Raw genomic sequence first — 20,372 nt, forward strand, 5'->3', positions numbered from 1 at the left:
CCTACACAGCAGAGAGGCAGACAGGTAGCAACCCCTACACAGCAGAGAGGCAGACAGGTAGCAACCCCTACACAGCAGAGAGGCAGACAGGTAGCAACCACTACACAGCAGAGAGGCAGACAGGTAGCAACCCCTACACAGCAGAGAGGCAGACAGGTAGGAACCCCTACACAGCAGAGAGGCAGACAGGTAGCAACCCCTACACAGCAGAGAGGCAGACAGGTAGCAACCCCTACACAGCAGAGAGGCAGACAGGTAGCAACCCTACACAGCAGAGAGGCAGACAGGTAGCAACCACTACACAGCAGAGAGGCAGACAGGTAGCAACCCCTACACAGCAGAGAGGCAGACAGGTAGGAACCCCTACACAGCAGAGAGGCAGACAGGTAGCAACCCCTACACAGCAGAGAGGCAGACAGGTAGCAACCACTACACAGCAGAGAGGCAGACAGGTAGCAACCCCTACACAGCAGAGAGGTAGACAGGTAGCAACCCCTACACAGCAGAGAGGCAGACAGGTAGCAACCCCTACACAGCAGAGAGGCAGACAGGTAGAAACCCCTACACAGCAGAGAGGTAGACAGGTAGCAACCCCTACACAGCAGAGAGGTAGACAGGTAGCAACCCCTACACAGCAGAGAGGCAGACAGGTAGGAACCCCTACACAGCAGAGAGGCAGACAGGTAGCAACCACTACACAGCAGAGAGGTAGACATGTAGCAACCCCTACACAGCAGAGAGGCAGACAGGTTGACACCACTACACAGCAGAGAGGCAGACAGGTAGCAACCCCTACACAGCAGAGAGGCAGACAGGTAGCAACCCCTACACAGCAGAGAGGCAGACAGGTAGCAACCCCTACACAGCAGAGAGGCAGACAGGTAGCAACCCCTACACAGCAGAGAGGTAGACATGTAGCAACCACTACACAGCAGAGAGGTAGACAGGTAGCAACCCCTACACAGCAGAGAGGCAGACAGGTAGCAACCCCTACACAGCAGAGAGGCAGACAGGTAGCAACCACTACACAGCAGAGAGGCAGACAGGTAGCAACCACTACACAGCAGAGAGGCAGACAGGTAGCAACCACTACACAGCATTGTGAAGGAGCACACCCTGTAACATGTTTGTTAAGATTCACTCCATGTCTCTTTGTGTGTCTAGGTGGCAACCCCTGTGAGCATGGAGGGAAGTGCCTGAACACCAAGGGTTCGTTCCAGTGTAAGTGTCAGCCCGGCTTCTCTGGAGCTCGATGTGAACACGACGTCAACGAGTGCCTCTCCAACCCCTGCCAGAACGAAGCCACGTGCCTCGACCAGATAGGAGGTTTCCACTGCATCTGTATGCCAGGTAAAGACACCGTTTTAATCAAAGGATGGCTGTAAGCTAAACCTATATCTTTGAAGTCAGGCATGGTCAATGTTACTATACAAATCTCATGGTTAACTAACTAACTAACTGGCCCTGTGTCTTGTTTCCCTTGCTAATTGGCTACAGGCTATGAGGGACTGTTCTGCCAGATCAATACTGACGAGTGCGCCAACAACCCCTGCCTGAACAATGGGAAATGTATCGACAAGATCAACACCTTCCACTGCCAGTGCCCCACAGGTGAGCCCTGGGACGCTGCGGCGGTCTGAGGGGGGTCGATCACCCCCCTGGACTGGATGGGCGCGGGAGGCAGACTCTAATCCCTGCCCTCAGGCAGGCTTTAGCAGGCCAGCGCCCGACGAGGAAAATCCATAAGGAAGGGCTTGACAAAGTTTTCACTTAGAACAAGGTTTTACTCTGATGAGTGTGCACTTAAACTTGGTTTGGATGTAGCTAGCCACAATAACGTTATTTGAGAGAGAATTAAGGAGATAACGTCTAACTAAGAATATCAGCTGAAATAGTGTTGTGTTTTCATGTATTACATTTCTGTGTAGTTGTAGAAGCTGTTGTGGTGAGGTTTGAGTTTTGTGTGTAGTGATTTGGTGCATGTAGAATCTAGATGATTTCATGAGGTATTTCTACAGGGATTCCATTAGGGTTGGACTACAGCATGTGACACGAGGCATTGAGGGTTTTGTTAGCACAGGAATGCTCTGATAGAAGAACGTGAGGCTGACTGACACTGAACAAGGTTTCTCAGCCTCTAAAATGTGTTTTTGTTTTCATTCTTTCAGCAGGGCTATTGAGGTGGAAGTAATTCTGATGGAAAATAGTGCAGTACTCAGTTGGTTCTGATCAAAAAAAGCTCAGAGAGAAAGGCAGGAGGCTCCTTGTGTTGAGAAAGTGCAGTTAACAGTAGAGCAGTACAGCAGAGAACACTAGAGCTTAGCTGTTGAAAAGCCCCCATATCTATGGGATGGGGATGGGGTAAGGGGGCCAGGAGAGAGGCCTGAATGAGAGAGTAGTGAAAGTGGGAGGGGGTGTTGGGGTACGGGAGGGGACTGAGACGCACAGACGGTTATGCTCTAGAGGGGTTATGGGGTAGAGGCGGGGGATTTTGGGGTCCCCATTGCCTGCTTGTGATGTAAATTTGTTCCTGTGTAAGCCCAGGCCGGAGTAGGGTATGGTCCTCTCTCCTTTAATTTCTGTACACATCATCTCCATGGAAACCCCACTCGTCCCTTTTGAAATGTGTGATTCCAGAAGCCCGGGCTAAATCCCCTCTTTGGCACTGGGAGGTGTGTGTGAGGTAATATTAGCGTTAGCATGGATGGACAGTGGAAATTGAAAGGACCCTGTGTTGTGAATGGAGCAGAGCTAACAGATATCCATGTAGCCACTTCCTATTTGGATTAGTGACAACTGGTGTCTGGCTGGCAGTTTGGCTTAGACCACCTGTGTGTTCTTTATCAGATAGAATCCTTCTTTTTACCACTTAGAATTCAAATGTGTGACTACTGAACACTGTACGTTCCTGCGACAGAAGTTGGAAGAAGAAATAAAAACAGAGATTAGAATGACTAGAGAAAATAAGGGAGCCTGCTGGTTGATTTTGAATGATGAGGGATTTGAATAGCTGAGTTCAGAGGTCAAGCTAGCCCTGTTGGGAGAAGCGGGCGGGGAAAGTGGGCAGAGCAGGACGGGATAATGCACATTGTGATGGAAAAGTTTTGGGGGACAAAAGAGGCAACTGGCTCGGCTTTGCATTACATTGAGCAGACAGTCCCCCCTTTGTCTTTCACCCCTGGTCATGAGGCCTTGGAAGCCCCCCTTTTGGGAGCAGTGGTGAAAAGGAATAGAAGGAAAGAACACAGTAAGCTTGTAGTACGGCAGGCATTTTGATTCATATGCAGCCATCTCTGTCATTGAGGGCTCTCATCATAATGTATGTAGGCTTCCAGGGATAGAGTGGGCATAGTTTGGGCTTGGTAAGATCACTCTAATGAACCACACACACACTCACTCACTCCCTACATCTTCTTGTTTTTCCAGGATTTGCTGGGAACCTTTGCCAGATAGATATTGATGAGTGCTCCAGCACGCCTTGCAAGAATGGCGCCAAGTGCACAGATGGCCCCAATAAGTACACCTGTGAATGCACTGAAGGTATAAAAACAGAACCTTGTTAGATTTGGTAACACACGTTTATTTTCCCTCGACTCCAATCCCGTTCAATACATTGAACAGATGTGGGTGGAGCAATGTGCAAATTAAAAACACTCAGAAAAGCTCTGATGAAGGCCTTGGGGCTGATAAAGAGCAGTGATACTAGCAGGAGCATAAAAACAACAACAAAACAACAAACATAGATTTCAAAATAAACTAAAACGTATTGAATGTTTTCTGGCTCCTGAATAGAATGGAGAGAAATTAAACTAAAGTGACAAACTCCATGTCTTTCTACCAGGTTACACGGGGCAACACTGTGAGACCGACATCAATGAGTGTTTCTCGGACCCCTGTCACTATGGTACTTGTAAGGATGGCCTGGCCTCCTTCACCTGCTACTGTCGCCTTGGTTACACGGGCCGGCTGTGTGAGACCAACATTAACGAGTGTCTGAGTCAGCCCTGTCGGAACGGAGGCATCTGCCAGGACCGCGAGAACTCCTACATCTGCACCTGCCCCATGGGCACCGCAGGTCAGACGCACGCACGCATGCACACACGCGAGCACACACACACACTAAAAGACTTTTCTAAGCTTGAAACTGTCCTCGATGTTACTATAAATGTTACTATAGAAACTTTGATGCTAATTTCTTTGCTTCTAGGTATAAACTGTGAAGTCAACCTGGACGACTGCAAGAGCAAGCCATGTGACTACGGGACATGCCTCGACAAGATCAATGGCTACGAGTGTGCCTGCGAGCCTGGCTACAGCGGTAAGTAGATACTGTAGGGGACCAGTTTGTCTGACTGTGGCTACCGAGGTTGAGATTTGAAGGGGGTACTCCTACCTCTCCTATTCAGACCTCTCAGGTGAAGGCAGGACAAACAAGAGCATAGAGGGTAGGGTGGAGGGGTGGAAGAGGGAGAGAGATGACAGATGGTAAGCGAATGCACTCCTTTTAAGGCCTTCTGTGGCCTTGTCACTTTCCAGCCCCCCTCCAACCTGTTGCCTAGACACACAAGCTGGCCTCTCTCACCAGGCTCTGAAAGGACCAACACTCACCCGGGATTTCACTGGAGGAAAGATCCCTGAAAGATTCCTGAAAGTTGATATTTTAAAAGGGGGGGGGGGGTTGGTCCATGCTTTAGGGCTAAATGGCCTCTCTTTATGTTATGCGTGGCACCTGCTGAATGGCGGCGTCATTTCAAGTGGCCAACAAAACCGGACTTAAAAATCCCATGTTTCTCTAGGTGGATACATTTACTGTGGGGATATAGAGCCCATTGTATGGTCCATTGTCTGGTGTAGCACGGGTTGGGCTTTGTGTTTTACTTCAAAATGATATCTTCATGGATTGTGACCAACTCCAAAGATTACTACATGATATTATGTTCAAAGTTTCATAAGTTCTAACCATAGTGTTATTAATTTGTACAGGTAACTGACAAAATAACGGAAACTCTTGAGTAAATGAGGGATACAAAGTATATTCAAAGCTGGTGCTTCCATACAGGTGTGGTTCCTGACAAGGGTTGCAAAGGATCAGAAACTTTCAGGGAAATGTCCATGGGAAGTTAAGCCCGGGAATTTGGGGAATTTAGCTTATTAAATTCATCAAAAAAATTAGCTTATAACAGTGAACCTTTTTTGTGGGATACACATAAGGCAATTCTAGGTCTTGTGGCATATTTTGGTTAAACTAGCCTCAATTCATTGGAATTGCAACCCTCTGCAAATAATGTGCCAAATCATATGTGAAGAATGCAACAAAGATGCAGAATTATCTGGCCAAGTGCATGAAGTTCCCTCACTGCTCACAACAAGCAACCTCTGACAAAAGTCCCTCTACTTCTATTCGATGTGAAAATGATTAATCAGACACCTTATCGATAGCAGCAGTTCATGGTCCTCCTGGAATCAGAAGTTTTTTGACTCAATGGAGGAACATAGTCAGAGAAATGCTGATGAATGTCTTGCTCGAGCTGTGTATGCAACTGGTTCACCTCTGATTCTCACAGGCAATGTGTATTGGAAGAGATTTCTGAAAGTTCTTCACCCAGCATACACCCTCCAACCAGACATGCTTTATCTACTAATTTGCTGGATGCAGAGTTCAACCGAGTTCAAGTGAAGGTCAAGCAAATCATAGAGAAAGCAGACTATTGCAATCATCTCTGATGGGTGGTCGAATGTTTGTGGCCAAGGAATAATTAACTGCATCATCTCCACCCCTCAACCAGTATTCTACAAGAGCACAGATGCAAGGGACAACAGACACACTGGTCTCTACATTGCAGATGAGCTGAAGGCAGTCATCAATGACCTTGGACCACCGAAGGTATTTGCACTGGTGACAGACAATGCTGCGAAAATGAAGGCTGCTGGGTTAAAGTGGAGGAGTCCTACCCTCACATCACACCCATTGGCTATGCTTCTCATGCATTGAATCTGCTCCTCAAGGACATCATGGCACTGAAAACAATGGATACACTCTACAAGAGAGCCAAGGAAATGGTTAGGTATGTGAAGGGTCATCAAGTTACAGCAGCAATATACCTCACCAAGCAAAGTGAGAAGAATAAGAGCACCACATTGAAGCTGCCCAGCAACACCCATTGGGGTGGTGTTGTCATCATGTTTGACAGTCTCCTGGAGGGGAAGGAGTCTCTCCAAGAAATGGTGATATCACAGTCTGCCGATATGGACAGCCCCATCAAAGAGGATCCTCCTGGATGATGTATTTTGGGAGAGAGTGGTAAGCAGCCTGAAACCTATAGCAGTAGCCATTGCATGTATTGAGGGAGACAATACCATCCTGTCTGTGTTCAGACTCTGCTTGCAGATGTAAGAGAAGAAATCCATACTGCCCTGCCCACTTCACTGTTGCTCCATGAAGAGGAAACTGCAGTCCTGAAATACATCAAAAAGCTTGAAGACTTCAGCCTGAAGCCCATACACACCGCAGCGTACATGTTGGACACCAAGTATGCTGGCAAGAGCATCCTGTCTGATGCAGAGATCAACAAGGCGTATGGTGTCATCTCTACCCTGTCTCGCCACCTTGGCCTGGATGAGGGAAATGTTCTTGGCTGTCTGGCGAAGTACACTTCCAAGCAAGGGCTTTAGGATGGAGCTGCAATATGGCAGTCGTGCCGACATATCTCATCAGCCACCTGATGGAATGGACTTTGGATCTGTGGCTCTTTCCCCTGATGCCACCATCATCCTCCAAATCCCACCAACATCAGCCGCCTCAGAGCGCAACTGGTCCTTGTTTGGGAACACACACACCAAAGCACACAACAGGCTGACCAATACAAGGGTTGAAAAGTTGGTCCCCATCCGGGCAAATTTGAGGCTTTTTGAGACTGAAAAAGAGCCATACTCAACAAGGTTTGAAAGTGACAGTGAAGATGAGGCCTCAGAGTCTGATGTTCAAGGAGTTGGACATTGATGAGGTCCAGGGAGAAGACATGGAAGCCTGAGAGGAAGACAACCAAAGCTTTAGTTTCTAGACTATTAATTTTACAGATGTATGTTGAAAACATTTTTAGGAGATGTGATGGATCATTGGGGATCATTCAATATTCCCTTTCTTTTGATGTACAGTGAAATCATCCCATGTGAAGAGTCAACTCATTTAATTAAAGTTCAATTCATAACTAAATAGTTTAAAAAAAATGATATTGGAAGGATTTAATCATTTGCAATTACTTATGATAAGGTTAAATGTTTATGTTTCTGTCTCCATATGATATGGTAAATATATCCAATCAAAAAACATCTACATTTAAATGGTATTAATATTAATTTGAATGTATTTCCGTTAATTCCCATATATTCCCGTTAATTCCCACGGAAAGTTTCCACCTCTGAATATTCCCCAAAATGTGCAACCCTATTCCTGAGTTAATTAAGCAGTTAACATCCCATCATGCTTAGGGTCATGTAAGAAAATCCTGGGCAGGCTACCAATGGCTATTACCCCATACGATGACAATTCCCCTGTCCACAGGGCACGAGGGGTCACTGAATGATTTTATGAGTATGAAAACGATGTAAACCATATACCATGGCTGTCTCAGTCACCAGATCTTAACCCAATTGAACACTTATGGGAGATTCTGGAGCCACCTAAGACAGCATTTCCATCACATCAACAAAACACCAAATGTTGGAATTTATGGTGGAAGAATGGTGTCGAATCTCCCCTATAGAGTTTCAGACTTGTAGAATCTATCCACGGTGCATTGAAGCTGTTCTGGCTCGTGGTGGCCCGATGACCCATTAAGACACTTTGTTGGTTTTTTCTTTACCTTGGCAGTTACCTGTATCATTTTCTAACACCAATTGAATCAGTTTGTAAACTGTACATGTTCCTTGTGCTATAAAGTTGAGACACTACTGTACGAGAGGTCAGAGAAGTAAACATTTTAATGGGTTCTGGTTCACAGGGACCATGTGCAACATCAACCTTGACGAATGTGCCCTACACCCGTGTCACAACGGTGGCACCTGCATCGATGGCATCAACAGCTTCACCTGTCTGTGTCCAGAGGGTTACCATGACACCACCTGCTTCTCCCAGATCAATGAGTGCCTTAGCAACCCGTGTATCCATGGCCACTGTCAGGACAAAGTCAATGGGTGAGTCTGTCTTTCTCATCTGTTTCAATGCCAAGCAAATCACTAAGTTGTGTCTCGTTTAAATCTAGAAATCTTCCTTACATGTATGGTATGAATATATCTACAGTAAATCCCTAAGTATTCATAAAAGCTGTGGATTTGAGGACTCAAAGTGGAATTTAGTGTCTGTTACTCTGATATTGAGCTTTCCCATCTTTTCCTTAGTTACAACTGTCTGTGTGACAATGGCTGGAGTGGCAAGAACTGTGACATCAACAACAACGAGTGTGAGTCCAACCCCTGCATGAACGGAGGCACCTGCAAGGATATGACGAGCGGATATGTCTGCTCCTGCAGAATCGGCTTCACTGGTGAGTAAGTGTGTGTACGTGTGTATGGTCCTCGAGATTGCAATCCCACCATCAATACATTTTGTATTGTTTTGATCTATTTGACCTTAACTCTTAACTCAAACTCATGTGCTTGATAACTTCTTGACCTTTTGATCCCAGGTCCAAGCTGTCAGACCAACATTAACGAATGTGCCTCCAATCCCTGCCTGAACCAAGGGACCTGCATCGATGATGTCTCTGCGTACAAGTGCAACTGCCTACTGCCATATACCGGTATGAACATATTTGGCTATTGTGAAATATATGTCTGATTGTCTATCTAAGCGTAATGTTTTGGTATTTCCTTGCTGTGGTGCTCAAAGTTCTAGCTTCTCTAAGGCATTAGACATACAGGAAAAACATGCTCCGGAAGACCAAGCTGTCAATGAATGTCCAGCAGCAAGACTTCCTCTTGGCTAAAACTCCAGCATCTGTTGTGTTGACGTTGTGTCCCTGATAACAGTACAGGGAAATATTGTTAAGAAGTCCTCACATCCATTCCTCCCTCGTATTATTTGATAAAACAGATAATGATGGACTGACTGCCTTTGGACAACCTTTTTATTTATTCCCTGAGTTTTCTTTTTGGAAAATTCCACCCTGCGTTGAGAGCTGGAATAATAGTGACTCTGGTTGTGTGACGGAGGGGTGGGAACTGAACGGCCCAGCTGCTTGTCACATTTCCTGTTTGCAGACTTCCTGTCTCACAGAACAGCAAATGCCTTGACAATAGCAGGAAACTCCAGCCTGCTTCCTGTCCGTGCTGGGTGTCGTGGAAACAGACAGATAGGGAAATGTCTCCATGGGCCCAAACAGCTCTGCTCTCTAACACTCACAGACCTTTTCACTGTGGGCAAGAAGCCTCCTGAATGAAGTGTGTATTTAAATGTCCAATAAAAGCATTATCTATGTAGGGCGATCTATCCAGTATCCAGACACCCACTACTTCCAGTTACGATACTCTGGTTCTGAAAACAATAATATTAGACACGATAATAATATGAGAACAATAATATTGAACAGTTCATGTCCATGATCTAAAAATGTGTGTGTGTGTGTGTGTGTGTGTGTGTGATAGGTGAGAACTGTGAGACCCTGCTGGCACCCTGCAGCCCCAAGCCCTGCAAGAACGGAGGTGAGTGTCAGGAGTCTGAAGACTACGAGAGCTTCTCCTGTGTGTGTCCAGAGGGCTGGCAAGGTGAGCGAGCAATATATTTACAGTAGATTATATGTAATTCCTGTGCATGTACAGTGCCTTCAGAAAGTTTCCCCAGCCCTTTACCCCTTTCACATTTTGTTGTGTTACATCCTGAATAAAACATTTATTCAATTGAGATTTTGTGTCACTGATCTACACACAATACCCCATAATGTTAAAGTGGAAGTTGGTAATTACAACAACAACAAAAACAATTGCTGAAATGTCTTGAGTCAATAAGTTCAATACTAGTGGTTAACAGGATTTCTGAATGACTACCCCATCTCTGTACCTCACACAACATACAATCTGTAAGGGTCTTCAATCGAGTAGTGCATTTTGAGCACAGATTCTACCACAAAGACCAGAGAGGTTTTTCAGAAGGAAACTGCTCAGGGATGGTGACTTTAAAACACCAATGGTGACTTTAAATCACTTACAAAGTTGAATGGCTGTGATGAGAGAAACCTGTGGATGGATCAACAACATTGTAGTTACTCCACAATACTAACCTAAATGACAGAGTGAAAAGAAGGAAGCCTGTACAGAATAAAAATATTACAAAACATGCATCCTGTTTGCAGTAAGGCACTGAAGTAAAACTGCAAAAAATGTGGCAAAGAAATGAATGTTATGTCCTGAACACAATGCTTTATGTTTGGGCGCAAATCCAACACAACACATCACCGAGTACCATTCTTCATATGTTCAAACATGGTGGTGGCTGCATCATGTTATGGGAATACTTTTCATCGGCAAGGACTAGGGAGTTTTTTAGGATAAAAAAACCCACAATACAGCTATAAGCACAGGCAAAATCCTAGAGGAAAACCTGGTTCAGTCTGCTTTCCAACAGACACTGGGAGACAATTTTGCATTTCAGCAATAACCTCAAACACAAGGCCAATTATACACTGGAGTTACTTACCAAGACGACATTGAATGTTCCTGAGTGGCCTAGTCACAGTTTTGACTTAAATCTGCTTGAAGATCTATGTCAAGACATGAAATGGGTGTCTAGCCATGATCAACAATCAACTTGACAGAGCTTGACGAATTAAAAAATAAATAATGGGCAGATACTGTACAATCCCAAAAAGATTCAGAGCTGTAATCGCCACCAAAGGTGCTTCTATAAAGTGTTGACTAAGGGGTGTGAATACTTATGTAGATTAGATATTTCAGTATTTTATTTTTAATATACAATTTAAAAAAACATGTTTTCACTTTGTCATTACAGGGTATTGTGTGTAGATGGGTGAAAGAAAATCGATTGAATCCATTTTGAATTCCGTCTGTAACACAACAAAATGCAATAAGTCAAGGGGTATGAATACATTCTGAAGGCAGTATATGTACGTTATCTGTATTAGGTTATCTGTATGTTATCATACCAAATATGTCTATATAAAATTATGAAAATGGGCAAATGATCTCAGTGCTGTGTAGTAAACCTCTCCACTCTCTCCTTTCCTCTACCCTCTCTAGGACAGACCTGTGAAGTGGACATTAACGAGTGTGTAAAGAACCCCTGTCTCAATGGGGCCACCTGTGAGAACACCAAAGGCAACTACCGCTGTGGCTGCAAGGCCGGTTATGCTGGCCGCAACTGTGAGACCAACATTGACGACTGTAAGCCCAGTAAGTCTCCTATCATCTTCATGACTTCATCATAAAAACAGGTTACAATGAGACAGTGGTCGTGTCTCAATACTCTAAAGTGGCCCCCTGTCTCTTTTATTTCATGACTGATAGGTGAAAGGCCACCACATCTCTATAAATCCTGTCATGTTCTTTCATGTCAGTAAAACATAAGGAAAGGAAGCTAGTCAAGACTATTGAGTTGCAGCCAGTCTGCTAAGTTATAAGCTAACCTATCTCCCCGCTCTCTTCCCCCATAGACCCCTGCAGCAATGGAGGTTTCTGTCGGGACGAGGTGGACAACTTTGCGTGCACCTGCCTGCTTGGTTTCCGTGGCACTAAGTGTGAGGAGGACATCAACGAGTGTGACAGTAACCCATGTAAGAATGGAGCCAACTGTACAGACTGTGTCAACAGCTACACCTGCACCTGTCCACCTGGCTTCAGTGGGATACACTGTGAGAACAACACACCTGACTGCACTGAGAGGTAAAGGGAGCTTGAATTCCTATTTAGTTTGGATTTCTCTTTCCTCACATGGCCTGTTGCGTCTCTGTCACAAACGATGAATGCATCTCCAAACTACTTTCTCTTGTCCACTTCTGCCCCCTGTGGCAGAAAGTTGAATGACTCAAATATCCCATTATAGCCCAGGATATTCACTCTCAATTCATTTCACTAATTGGACTTACCATGTTTTAAAGTGAATTGAATTTGGTTTTTGAATGACACGTCTGGTATTGCTTTGTGGATGTTTTGTTTAACAGCTCTTGTTTCAACGGTGGGACGTGTGTGGACGGCATCAACACCTACACCTGCCTGTGTCCACCTGGCTTCACTGGCAGCTACTGCCAACACGACATCAACGAGTGTGACTCCAGACCCTGCCTGAACGGAGGCACCTGCCAGGACAGCTATGGCACCTACAAGTGCATCTGTCCCCAGGGCTACACTGGCCTCAACTGCCAGGTACAGTATAGGCCCAGTCACGCTGACTTTACAGTAGACTAACTGTAGGCTATATACCAGGTTGTTATTGTCAAGTAAAATGTGCTTTTATGGATCATGTACTTGGCTAAATAAAGGTGGTATAAATAACTGTAGTTATAAGCTACAGCCCACTGGGCACACACTGGTTGAATCAAAGTTGATTCCATGTCATTTCAATGAATTTACGATGAACCAACGTGAAATAGACGTTGAATTTATGTCTGTGCCCAGTGGGTAATGTTTTATCTGTGAGACAACAGTGTACATGCTTACTTACAGAAACATGTCCCCCTGTCAGCTAACTGTCTATGGTGTGTGTGTCTCCTCAGAATCTGGTACGCTGGTGTGACTCGTCCCCATGTCAGAACGGGGGCACCTGTTGGCAGACTGGCACTACTTACAGCTGTGAGTGCCAGACTGGCTGGACAGGGCTCTACTGTGATGTGCCAAGCGTCTCCTGCGAGGTGGCAGCCAAACAGAGAGGTAACACTGGGGGTGTGAAGGAGGATGTTTGTGTGTCTGTCCTTCTGCATGTATGAGGTGTGTGTGTGTTTGAGGCGTGTGTGTGTGTGTTTGTGTTAGCCTCAATCATCACTATGCAATTCATTTCACAACACTTAACAAAACACAGACTACATACTGATCTCCCCTCTCTTCCCCTCCCCATCTCTCTGCCCTCCAGGTGTGGAGGTAATTGCTCTGTGTCGTAACTCAGGCCAGTGTCTGGATGCGGGGAACACCCACTACTGCCACTGCCAGGCAGGTTACACAGGCAGCTACTGTGAGGAGCAGGTGGATGAGTGCATCCCCAACCCCTGTCAGAGTGGAGCCACCTGCACTGACTTTCTAGGAGGGTACTCCTGCAAGGTAGGCTGCTCACTAGGAACACAGCACTGTCACTAATGCACATTACATCCAATTGGTACGAATTGTCCTAATTAAGTTACATCAAATTTAATTTAATCCAATTTTTCACAGGTGCTGGGTGAAATGCATAACAAATGTAGCCTAATGTAGAAATTATACCTAGACTGAACAGCGATTCATGTGGCCAAAAAAGTGTGTGTTTCCTGGTCTTGGTCTTGTAGAAACATTGTCAGTCATGCTCACTTTCCATTGAATGATTTAAATCAGAAAATAAATGAGTGTGTGGGTGTTCTTTCAACAACAACAAAAAGTCCTATCAAACTCTGTATCCAAACTGATGACAAAAGGTTGTTTATTAACAGACTCACAAACTGTTAATTTATGTAGATCTCTGATGAAAGAGGATTTGCTGTCCTGTGCAGAGAACTGGCAAAACAACCAGGTAAACAGAAACAGCCTTGTTTCATGTCACTCATTGATTTATCTTTTCCCTCTCCTCTCCTAGTGTGTGCCGGGATACGTCGGCACCAACTGCTCCAATGAGATCAATGAGTGTTTCTCCCAGCCGTGCCAGAACGGAGGCACCTGCATTGACCTGATCAATACCTACAAATGCTCCTGTCCCAGGGGAACCCAAGGTCAGGGCCCCGCCACCCACCTCCACACACTCTTCCACACCACCCCCCTCTTTCTCTCTATCCCTCTTTCTGTGCTCCTCTCCAGCCTCCCACTCTCTCTCCGTCTATTCCTCTCTCCCCCCGGACTCCACTGTTCCTCTCCGCCCTCTCTCTCCCACTCTCTCTCTGTCTATTCCTCTCTCTCCCCCGGTCTCCACTGTTCCTCTCCGCCCTCTCTCTCCCACTCTCTCTCTGTCTATTCCTCTCTCCCCCGGTCTCCACTGTTCCTCTCCGCCCTCTCTCTCTCACTCTCTCTCTGTCTATTCCTCTCTCCCCCGGTCTCCACTGTTCCTCTCCGCACTCTCTCTCTCACTCTCTCTCTGTCTATTCCTCTCTCCCCCGGTCTCCACTGTTCCTCTCCGCCCTCTCTCTCCCACTCTCTCTCCGTCTATTGCTCTCTCCCCCGGTCTCCACTGTTCCTCTCCGCCCTCTCTCTCCCACTCTCTCTCCGTCTATTGCTCTCTCCCCCGGTCTCCACTGTTCCTCTCCGCCCTCTCTCTCTCACTCTCTCTCCGTCTATTCCTCTCTCCCCCGGTCTCCACTGTTCCTCTCCGCCCTCTCTCTCCCACTCTCTCTCTCCGTCTATTCCTTTCTCCCCCGGTCTCCACTGTTCCTCTCCGCCCTCTCTCTCTCACTCTCTCTCCGTCTATTCCTCTCTCCCCCGGTCTCCACTGTTCCTCTCCGCCCTCTCTCTCCCACTCTCTCTCCGTCTATTCCTCTCTCCCCCGGTCTCCACTGTTCCTCTCCGCCCCTCTCTCTCCCACTCTCTCTCCGTCTATTCCTCTCTCCCCCGGTCTCCACTGTTCCTCTCCGCCCTCTCTCTCCCACTCTCTCTCCGTCTATTCCTCTCTCCCCCGGTCTCCACTGTTCCTCTCCGCCCTCTCTCTCTCACTCTCTCTCCGTCTATTCCTCTCTCCCCCGGTCTCCACTGTTCCTCTCTGCCCTCTCTCTCCCACTCTCTCTCCGTCTATTCCTCTCTCCCCCGGTCTCCACTGTTCCTCTCCGCCCTCTCTCTCTCACTCTCTCTCTGTCTATTCCTCTCTCCCCCGGTCTCCACTGTTCCTCTCCGCCCTCTCTCTCACTCTCTCTCTGTCTATTCCTCTCTCCCCCGGTCTCCACTGTTCCTCTCCGCCCTCTCTCTCCCACTCTCTCTCCGTCTATTCCTCTCTCCCCCGGTCTCCACTGTTCCTCTCCGCCCTCTCTCTCCCACTCTCTCTCCGTCTATTCCTCTCTCCCCCGGTCTCCACTGTTCCTCTCCGCCCTCTCTCTCACACTCTCTCTCTGTCTATTCCTCTCTCCCCCGGTCTCCACTGTTCCTCTCCGCCCTCTCTCTCCCACTCTCTCTCCGTCTATTCCTCTCTCCCCCGGTCTCCACTGTTCCTCTCCGCCCTCTCTCTCCCACTCTCTCTCCGTCTATTCCTCTCTCCCCCGGTCTCCACTGTTCCTCTCCGCCCTCTCTCTCCCACTCTCTCTCCGTCTATTCCTCTCTCCCCCGGTCTCCACTGTTCCTCTCCGCCCTCTCTCTCTCACTCTCTCTCTGTCTATTCCTCTCTCCCCCGGTCTCCACTGTTCCTCTCCGCCCTCTCTCTCACTCGCTCTCTGTCTATTCCTCTCTCCCCCGGACTCCACTGTTCCTCTCCGCCCTCTCTCTCCCACTCTCTCTCTGTCTATTCCTCTCTCCCCGGTCTCCACTGTTCCTCTCCGCCCTCTCTCTCTCACTCTCTTTCTGTCTATTCCTCTCCCCCCGGTCTCCACTGTTCCTCTCCGCCCTCTCTCTCTCACTCTCTCTCTGTCTATTCCTCTCTCCCCCGGTCTCCACTGTTCCTCTCCGCACTCTCTCTCTCACTCTCTCTCCGTCTATTCCTTTCTCCCCGGTCTCCACTGTTCCTCTCCGCCCTCTCTCTCCCACTCTCTCTCCGTCTATTCCTTTCTCCCCCGGTCTCCACTGTTCCTCTCCGCCCTCTCTCTCCTACTCTCTCTCCGTCTATTCCTCTCTCCCCCGGTCTCCACTGTTCCTCTCCGCCCTCTCTCTCTCACTCTCTCTCCGTCTATTCCTCTCTCCCCCGGTCTCCACTGTTCCTCTCCGCCCTCTCTCTCCCACTCTCTCTCCGTCTATTCCTCTCTCCCCCGGTCTCCACTGTTCCTCTCCGCCCTCTCTCTCCGTCTATTCCTCTCTCTCCCCGGTCTCCACTGTTCCTCTCCGCCCTCTCTCTCCCACTCTCTCTCCGTCTATTCCTCTCTCCCCCGGTCTCCACTGTTCCTCTCCGCCCTCTCTCTCTCACTCTCTCTCTGTCTATTCCTCTCTCCCCCGGTCTCCACTGTTCCTCTCCGCCCTCTCTCTCACTCGCTCTCTGTCTATTCCTCTCTCCCCCGGTCTCCACTGTTCCTCTCCGCCCTCTCTCTCACTCGCTCTCTGTCTATTCCTCTCTCCCCCGGACTCCACTGTTCCTCTCCGCCCTCTCTCTCACTCGCTCTCTGTCTATTCCTCTCTCCCCCGGTCTCCACTGTTCCTCTCCGCCCTCTCTCTCACTCTCTCTCTGTCTATTCCTCTCTCCCCCGGTCTCCACTGTTCCTCTCCGCCCTCTCTCACTCTCTCTCTGTCTATTCCTCTCTCCCCCGGTCTCCACTGTTCCTCTCCGCCCTCTCTCTCTCACTCTCTCTCTGTCTATTCCTCTCCCCCGGTCTCCACTGTTCCTCTCCGCCCTCTCTCTCTCACTCTCTCTCTGTCTATTCCTCTCTCCCCCGGTCTCCACTGTTCCTCTCCGCCCTCTCTCTCTCACTCGCTCTCTGTCTATTCCTCTCTCCCCCGGTCTCCACTGTTCCTCTCCGCCCTCTCTCTCACTCTCTCTCTGTCTATTCCTCTCTCCCCCGGTCTCCACTGTTCCTCTCCGCCCTCTCTCACTCTCTCTCTGTCTATTCCTCTCTCCCCCGGTCTCCACTGTTCCTCTCCGCCCTCTCTCTCTCACTCTCTCTCTGTCTATTCCTCTCTCCCCCGGTCTCCACTGTTCCTCTCCGCCCTCTCTCTCTCACTCTCTCTCTGTCTATTCCTCTCTCCCCCGGTCTCCACTGTTCCTCTCCGCCCTCTCTCTCTCACTCTCTCTCTGTCTATTCCTCTCTCCCCCCGGTCTCCACTGTTCCTCTCCGCCCTCTCTCTCTCTCACTCGCTCTCGCTCTCAATCCACCACACTTCATTAATTAGGGCTTAACAGCGTCCAGCACATGTCCGAAACTCTCGTCCCCGTCAAATACGGGATTGATTTCTCTCCCGGACATGAAGGGAGTGTGTCTTGTTGGTCAGCTAAAGTACTGGTGAAATGAATGTGGCCAAAAAAGGTTTTATAGAAGCAAACAAGAGAAACATTTTGAAACGGTAAATGAAAAGATGTATTGAACAAGTGCAGGTAGTACATCCATCCTTCTTGATCCCATGTGGTGGTGTCCCAGCTGAGTGCTTTAGAAGAGGCTGACTGTTCCTCTGCTCTCTCCCGCCCCGTCCTCTACCTCGCAGGCGTTCACTGTGAGATCAACATAGACGACTGCAACCCCTTCACAGACCCCGTCACCAACGAGCCCAAGTGCTTCAACAAGGGGAAGTGTGTGGACAGGGTGGGAGGTTACCACTGTATCTGTCCCGCCGGCTACGTAGGGGAGCGCTGTGAGGGGGACGTCAACGAGTGCCTGTCCAACCCATGTGACACCCGCGGGACACACAACTGCGTCCAGCTCACCAACAACTACCGCTGTGATTGCCGTACCGGATACACAGGTAACATATATAACCATCAGACATGTTGGCTCTTCTGACTGGAGAGTGACTTGGGAGTGGGGTTGGGTTTAGTTTCATGTCAATTCCAATTATTTCATGGGGTTTATTTGGGAAAGCAAGAACAAACTAAGTTAATTTAGTCTGACATTTTTCTGTCTTTTTCGAGACAAATCATTGGACTTGCAGGAGAAATCCCAACAGTAAAGAAATATATATATAACACCTCGTCACTGTTTTTCTATAGTATATAGCACCAGAAGATAGAGGTCGGAAGTTTACATACACCTTAACCAAATACATTTAAACTCAGTTTTTCACAATTCCTGACATTTCATCCTCGTAAAAATTCCCTGTCTTAGGTCAGTTAGGATCACCACGTTTTAGAAACTTTAGAGTGTTTTCTATTCAATAATAATTATTATATGCATATATTAGCAATTTTGGAAAAAAAATATTTTCAGTTTACTATGGGCACGCACTTCCTCCAAAGGGGGCAGTATTCAGCCCTAAGCTCAAGAGGTTAAGAATGTGAAATATCAGAATAATAGAATATTTATTTATTATATATTTATTTTATTTCACCTTTATTTAACCGGTTAGGCTAGTTGAGAAGTTCTCATTTACATTTACAAGTTCTCATTTACAACTGCGACCTGGCCAAGATAAAGCAAAGGAGTGTGACAAAAACAGTCAATAACACATAGAAAAAGAAAAATCTATATACAGTGTGTACAAATGTAGATTAGGGAGGTAAGGCAATCAATAGGCCATAGTGGCGAAATAATTACAATTTAGCATTAACACTGGAGTGATAGATGCGCCGATGATGATGTGCAAGTAGAGATACTGGGGTGCAAAAGAGCAAAAATAAAATGGGGATGAGATAGTTGGGTGGGCTATTTACCAATGGGCTGTGTACAGGTGCAGGGATCGGTAAACTGCTCTGACAGCTGATTTATTTCAGCTTTTATTTCTTTCATCACATTCCCTGTGGGTCAGACATTTACATACACTCAACTAGTATTTGGTAGCATTGCCTTTAAATTGTTTAACTTGGGTCAAACGTTTTGGGCAGCCTTCCACAATCTTCCCACAATAAGTTTGGTGAATTTTGTCTCATTCCTCCTGACAGAGCTGGTGAAACTGAGTCAGGTTTGTAGGCCTCCTTGGTCGCACGCGCCTTTTCAGTTCTGACCACACATTTTCTATAGGATTGAGGTCAGTGCTTTGTGATGGCCACTCCAATACCTTGACTTTGTTGTCCTAAAGCCATTTTGCCACAACTTTGGAAGTATGCTTGGGGCCATTGTCCATTTGGAAGACCCATTTGCGACCAAGCTTTAACTTCCTGACAGATGTCTTGAGATTTTGCTTCAATATATCCATATAATTTTCCTCCTCGTGATGCTGTCTATTTTGTGAAGTGCACCAGTCCCTCCTGCAACAAAGCACCCCCACAACATGATGCTGCCACCCCCGTGCTTTACGGTTGGGATGGTGTTCTTCGGCTTGCAAACCTCCCCCTTTTTCCTCCAAACATAACGATGGTCATTATGACCAAACAGTTCCATTTTTGTTTCATCAGACCAGAGGACATTTCTCCAAAAAGTATGATCTTTGTCCTCATGTGCAGTTGCAAATCGTAGTCTGTTTTTTTAATGGTGGTTTTGGAGCAGTGGCTTCTTCCTTGCTGAGCTGCCTTTTAGGTTATGTTGACAAAGGACTCGTTTTACTATGGATATAGATACTTTTGTACCTGTTTCCTCCAGCATCTTCACAAGGTCCTTTGCTGTTGTTTTGGGATTGATTTGCACTTTTCACACCAAAGTAGGTTAATTTCTAGGAGACAGAACTCGTCTCCTTCCTGAGCGGTATGATGGCTGAGTGGTACCATGGTGTTTATACTTGTGTACTATTGTTTGTACAGATGAATGTGGTACCTTCAGGCGTTTGGAAATTGCTCCCAAGTATGAACCAGACTTGTGGTCTACAATGTTTTTTCTGATGTCTTGGATGATTTCTTTTGATTTTTCCATGATGTCAAGCAAAGAAGCACTGAGTTTGAAGTTAGGCCTTGAAATTGATCCACAGCTACACCCCAATTGACTCAAATGATTGACTCAAATCAGAAGCTTCTAAAGCCATTACATAATTTTATGGAATTTTCCAAACTGTTTGAAGGCACAGTCAACTTAGTGTATGTAGAACCCACTGGAATTGTGATATTATAAGTGAAATAATCTGTCTGTAAACAATTGTTGGAAAAATGACTTGTGTCATGCACAAAGTAGATGTCCTAACCGACTTAACAAAACTATAGTTTGAGTGGTTTAAAAATGAGTTTTAATGACTCCAACCTAATTGTATGTAATCTTCCGACTTCAACTGGAATTATTTACTCTATATGGCATTAAATGTTAACCTGTGATTGGCTTATTGATAAGGGGATTCAGTCCTTGATGTAACTATATTGCTCTGTGACACTACAGGCCAGCGTTGTGACACAGTGTTTGACGGCTGTAAGAGCAAACCCTGTCGTAACGGAGGGACATGTGCCGTAGCCAGCAACACTCCTCACGGCTTCATCTGCAAGTGTCCACCTGTAAGTTCACACATAACTAAGGCTGCTGGCATATTATACTGCATACAAGACGCATACTGTATATAAA

The 20,372-nt window shown here is 46.9% G+C and overlaps 1 protein-coding gene across 2 annotated transcripts in view; it reads left to right on the top strand.

The window, feature by feature from the left end:
• Positions 1-20,372, top strand: part of LOC112232799 (neurogenic locus notch homolog protein 1-like) — a 58,779-nt gene that overhangs the window by 28,573 nt on the left and 9,834 nt on the right. For both annotated transcript variants that reach the window (XM_042320470.1, XM_042320471.1), the window contains exons 8-24: positions 1,165-1,350; positions 1,498-1,611; positions 3,427-3,540; positions 3,842-4,075; positions 4,208-4,318; positions 8,001-8,193; positions 8,398-8,543; positions 8,685-8,798; positions 9,643-9,762; positions 11,251-11,403; positions 11,664-11,892; positions 12,171-12,372; positions 12,723-12,876; positions 13,076-13,260; positions 13,766-13,898; positions 17,446-17,703; positions 20,193-20,305. In XM_042320470.1, coding sequence (XP_042176404.1) covers positions 1,165-1,350; positions 1,498-1,611; positions 3,427-3,540; positions 3,842-4,075; positions 4,208-4,318; positions 8,001-8,193; positions 8,398-8,543; positions 8,685-8,798; positions 9,643-9,762; positions 11,251-11,403; positions 11,664-11,892; positions 12,171-12,372; positions 12,723-12,876; positions 13,076-13,260; positions 13,766-13,898; positions 17,446-17,703; positions 20,193-20,305 — 2,759 coding nt within the window. The remainder of the gene's footprint in view (positions 1-1,164; positions 1,351-1,497; positions 1,612-3,426; positions 3,541-3,841; positions 4,076-4,207; positions 4,319-8,000; positions 8,194-8,397; positions 8,544-8,684; positions 8,799-9,642; positions 9,763-11,250; positions 11,404-11,663; positions 11,893-12,170; positions 12,373-12,722; positions 12,877-13,075; positions 13,261-13,765; positions 13,899-17,445; positions 17,704-20,192; positions 20,306-20,372) is intronic.

Source organism: Oncorhynchus tshawytscha, linkage group LG04 (genome assembly GCF_018296145.1).
Source record: "Oncorhynchus tshawytscha isolate Ot180627B linkage group LG04, Otsh_v2.0, whole genome shotgun sequence".
Taxonomy (NCBI): Eukaryota; Metazoa; Chordata; class Actinopteri; order Salmoniformes; family Salmonidae; genus Oncorhynchus; species Oncorhynchus tshawytscha.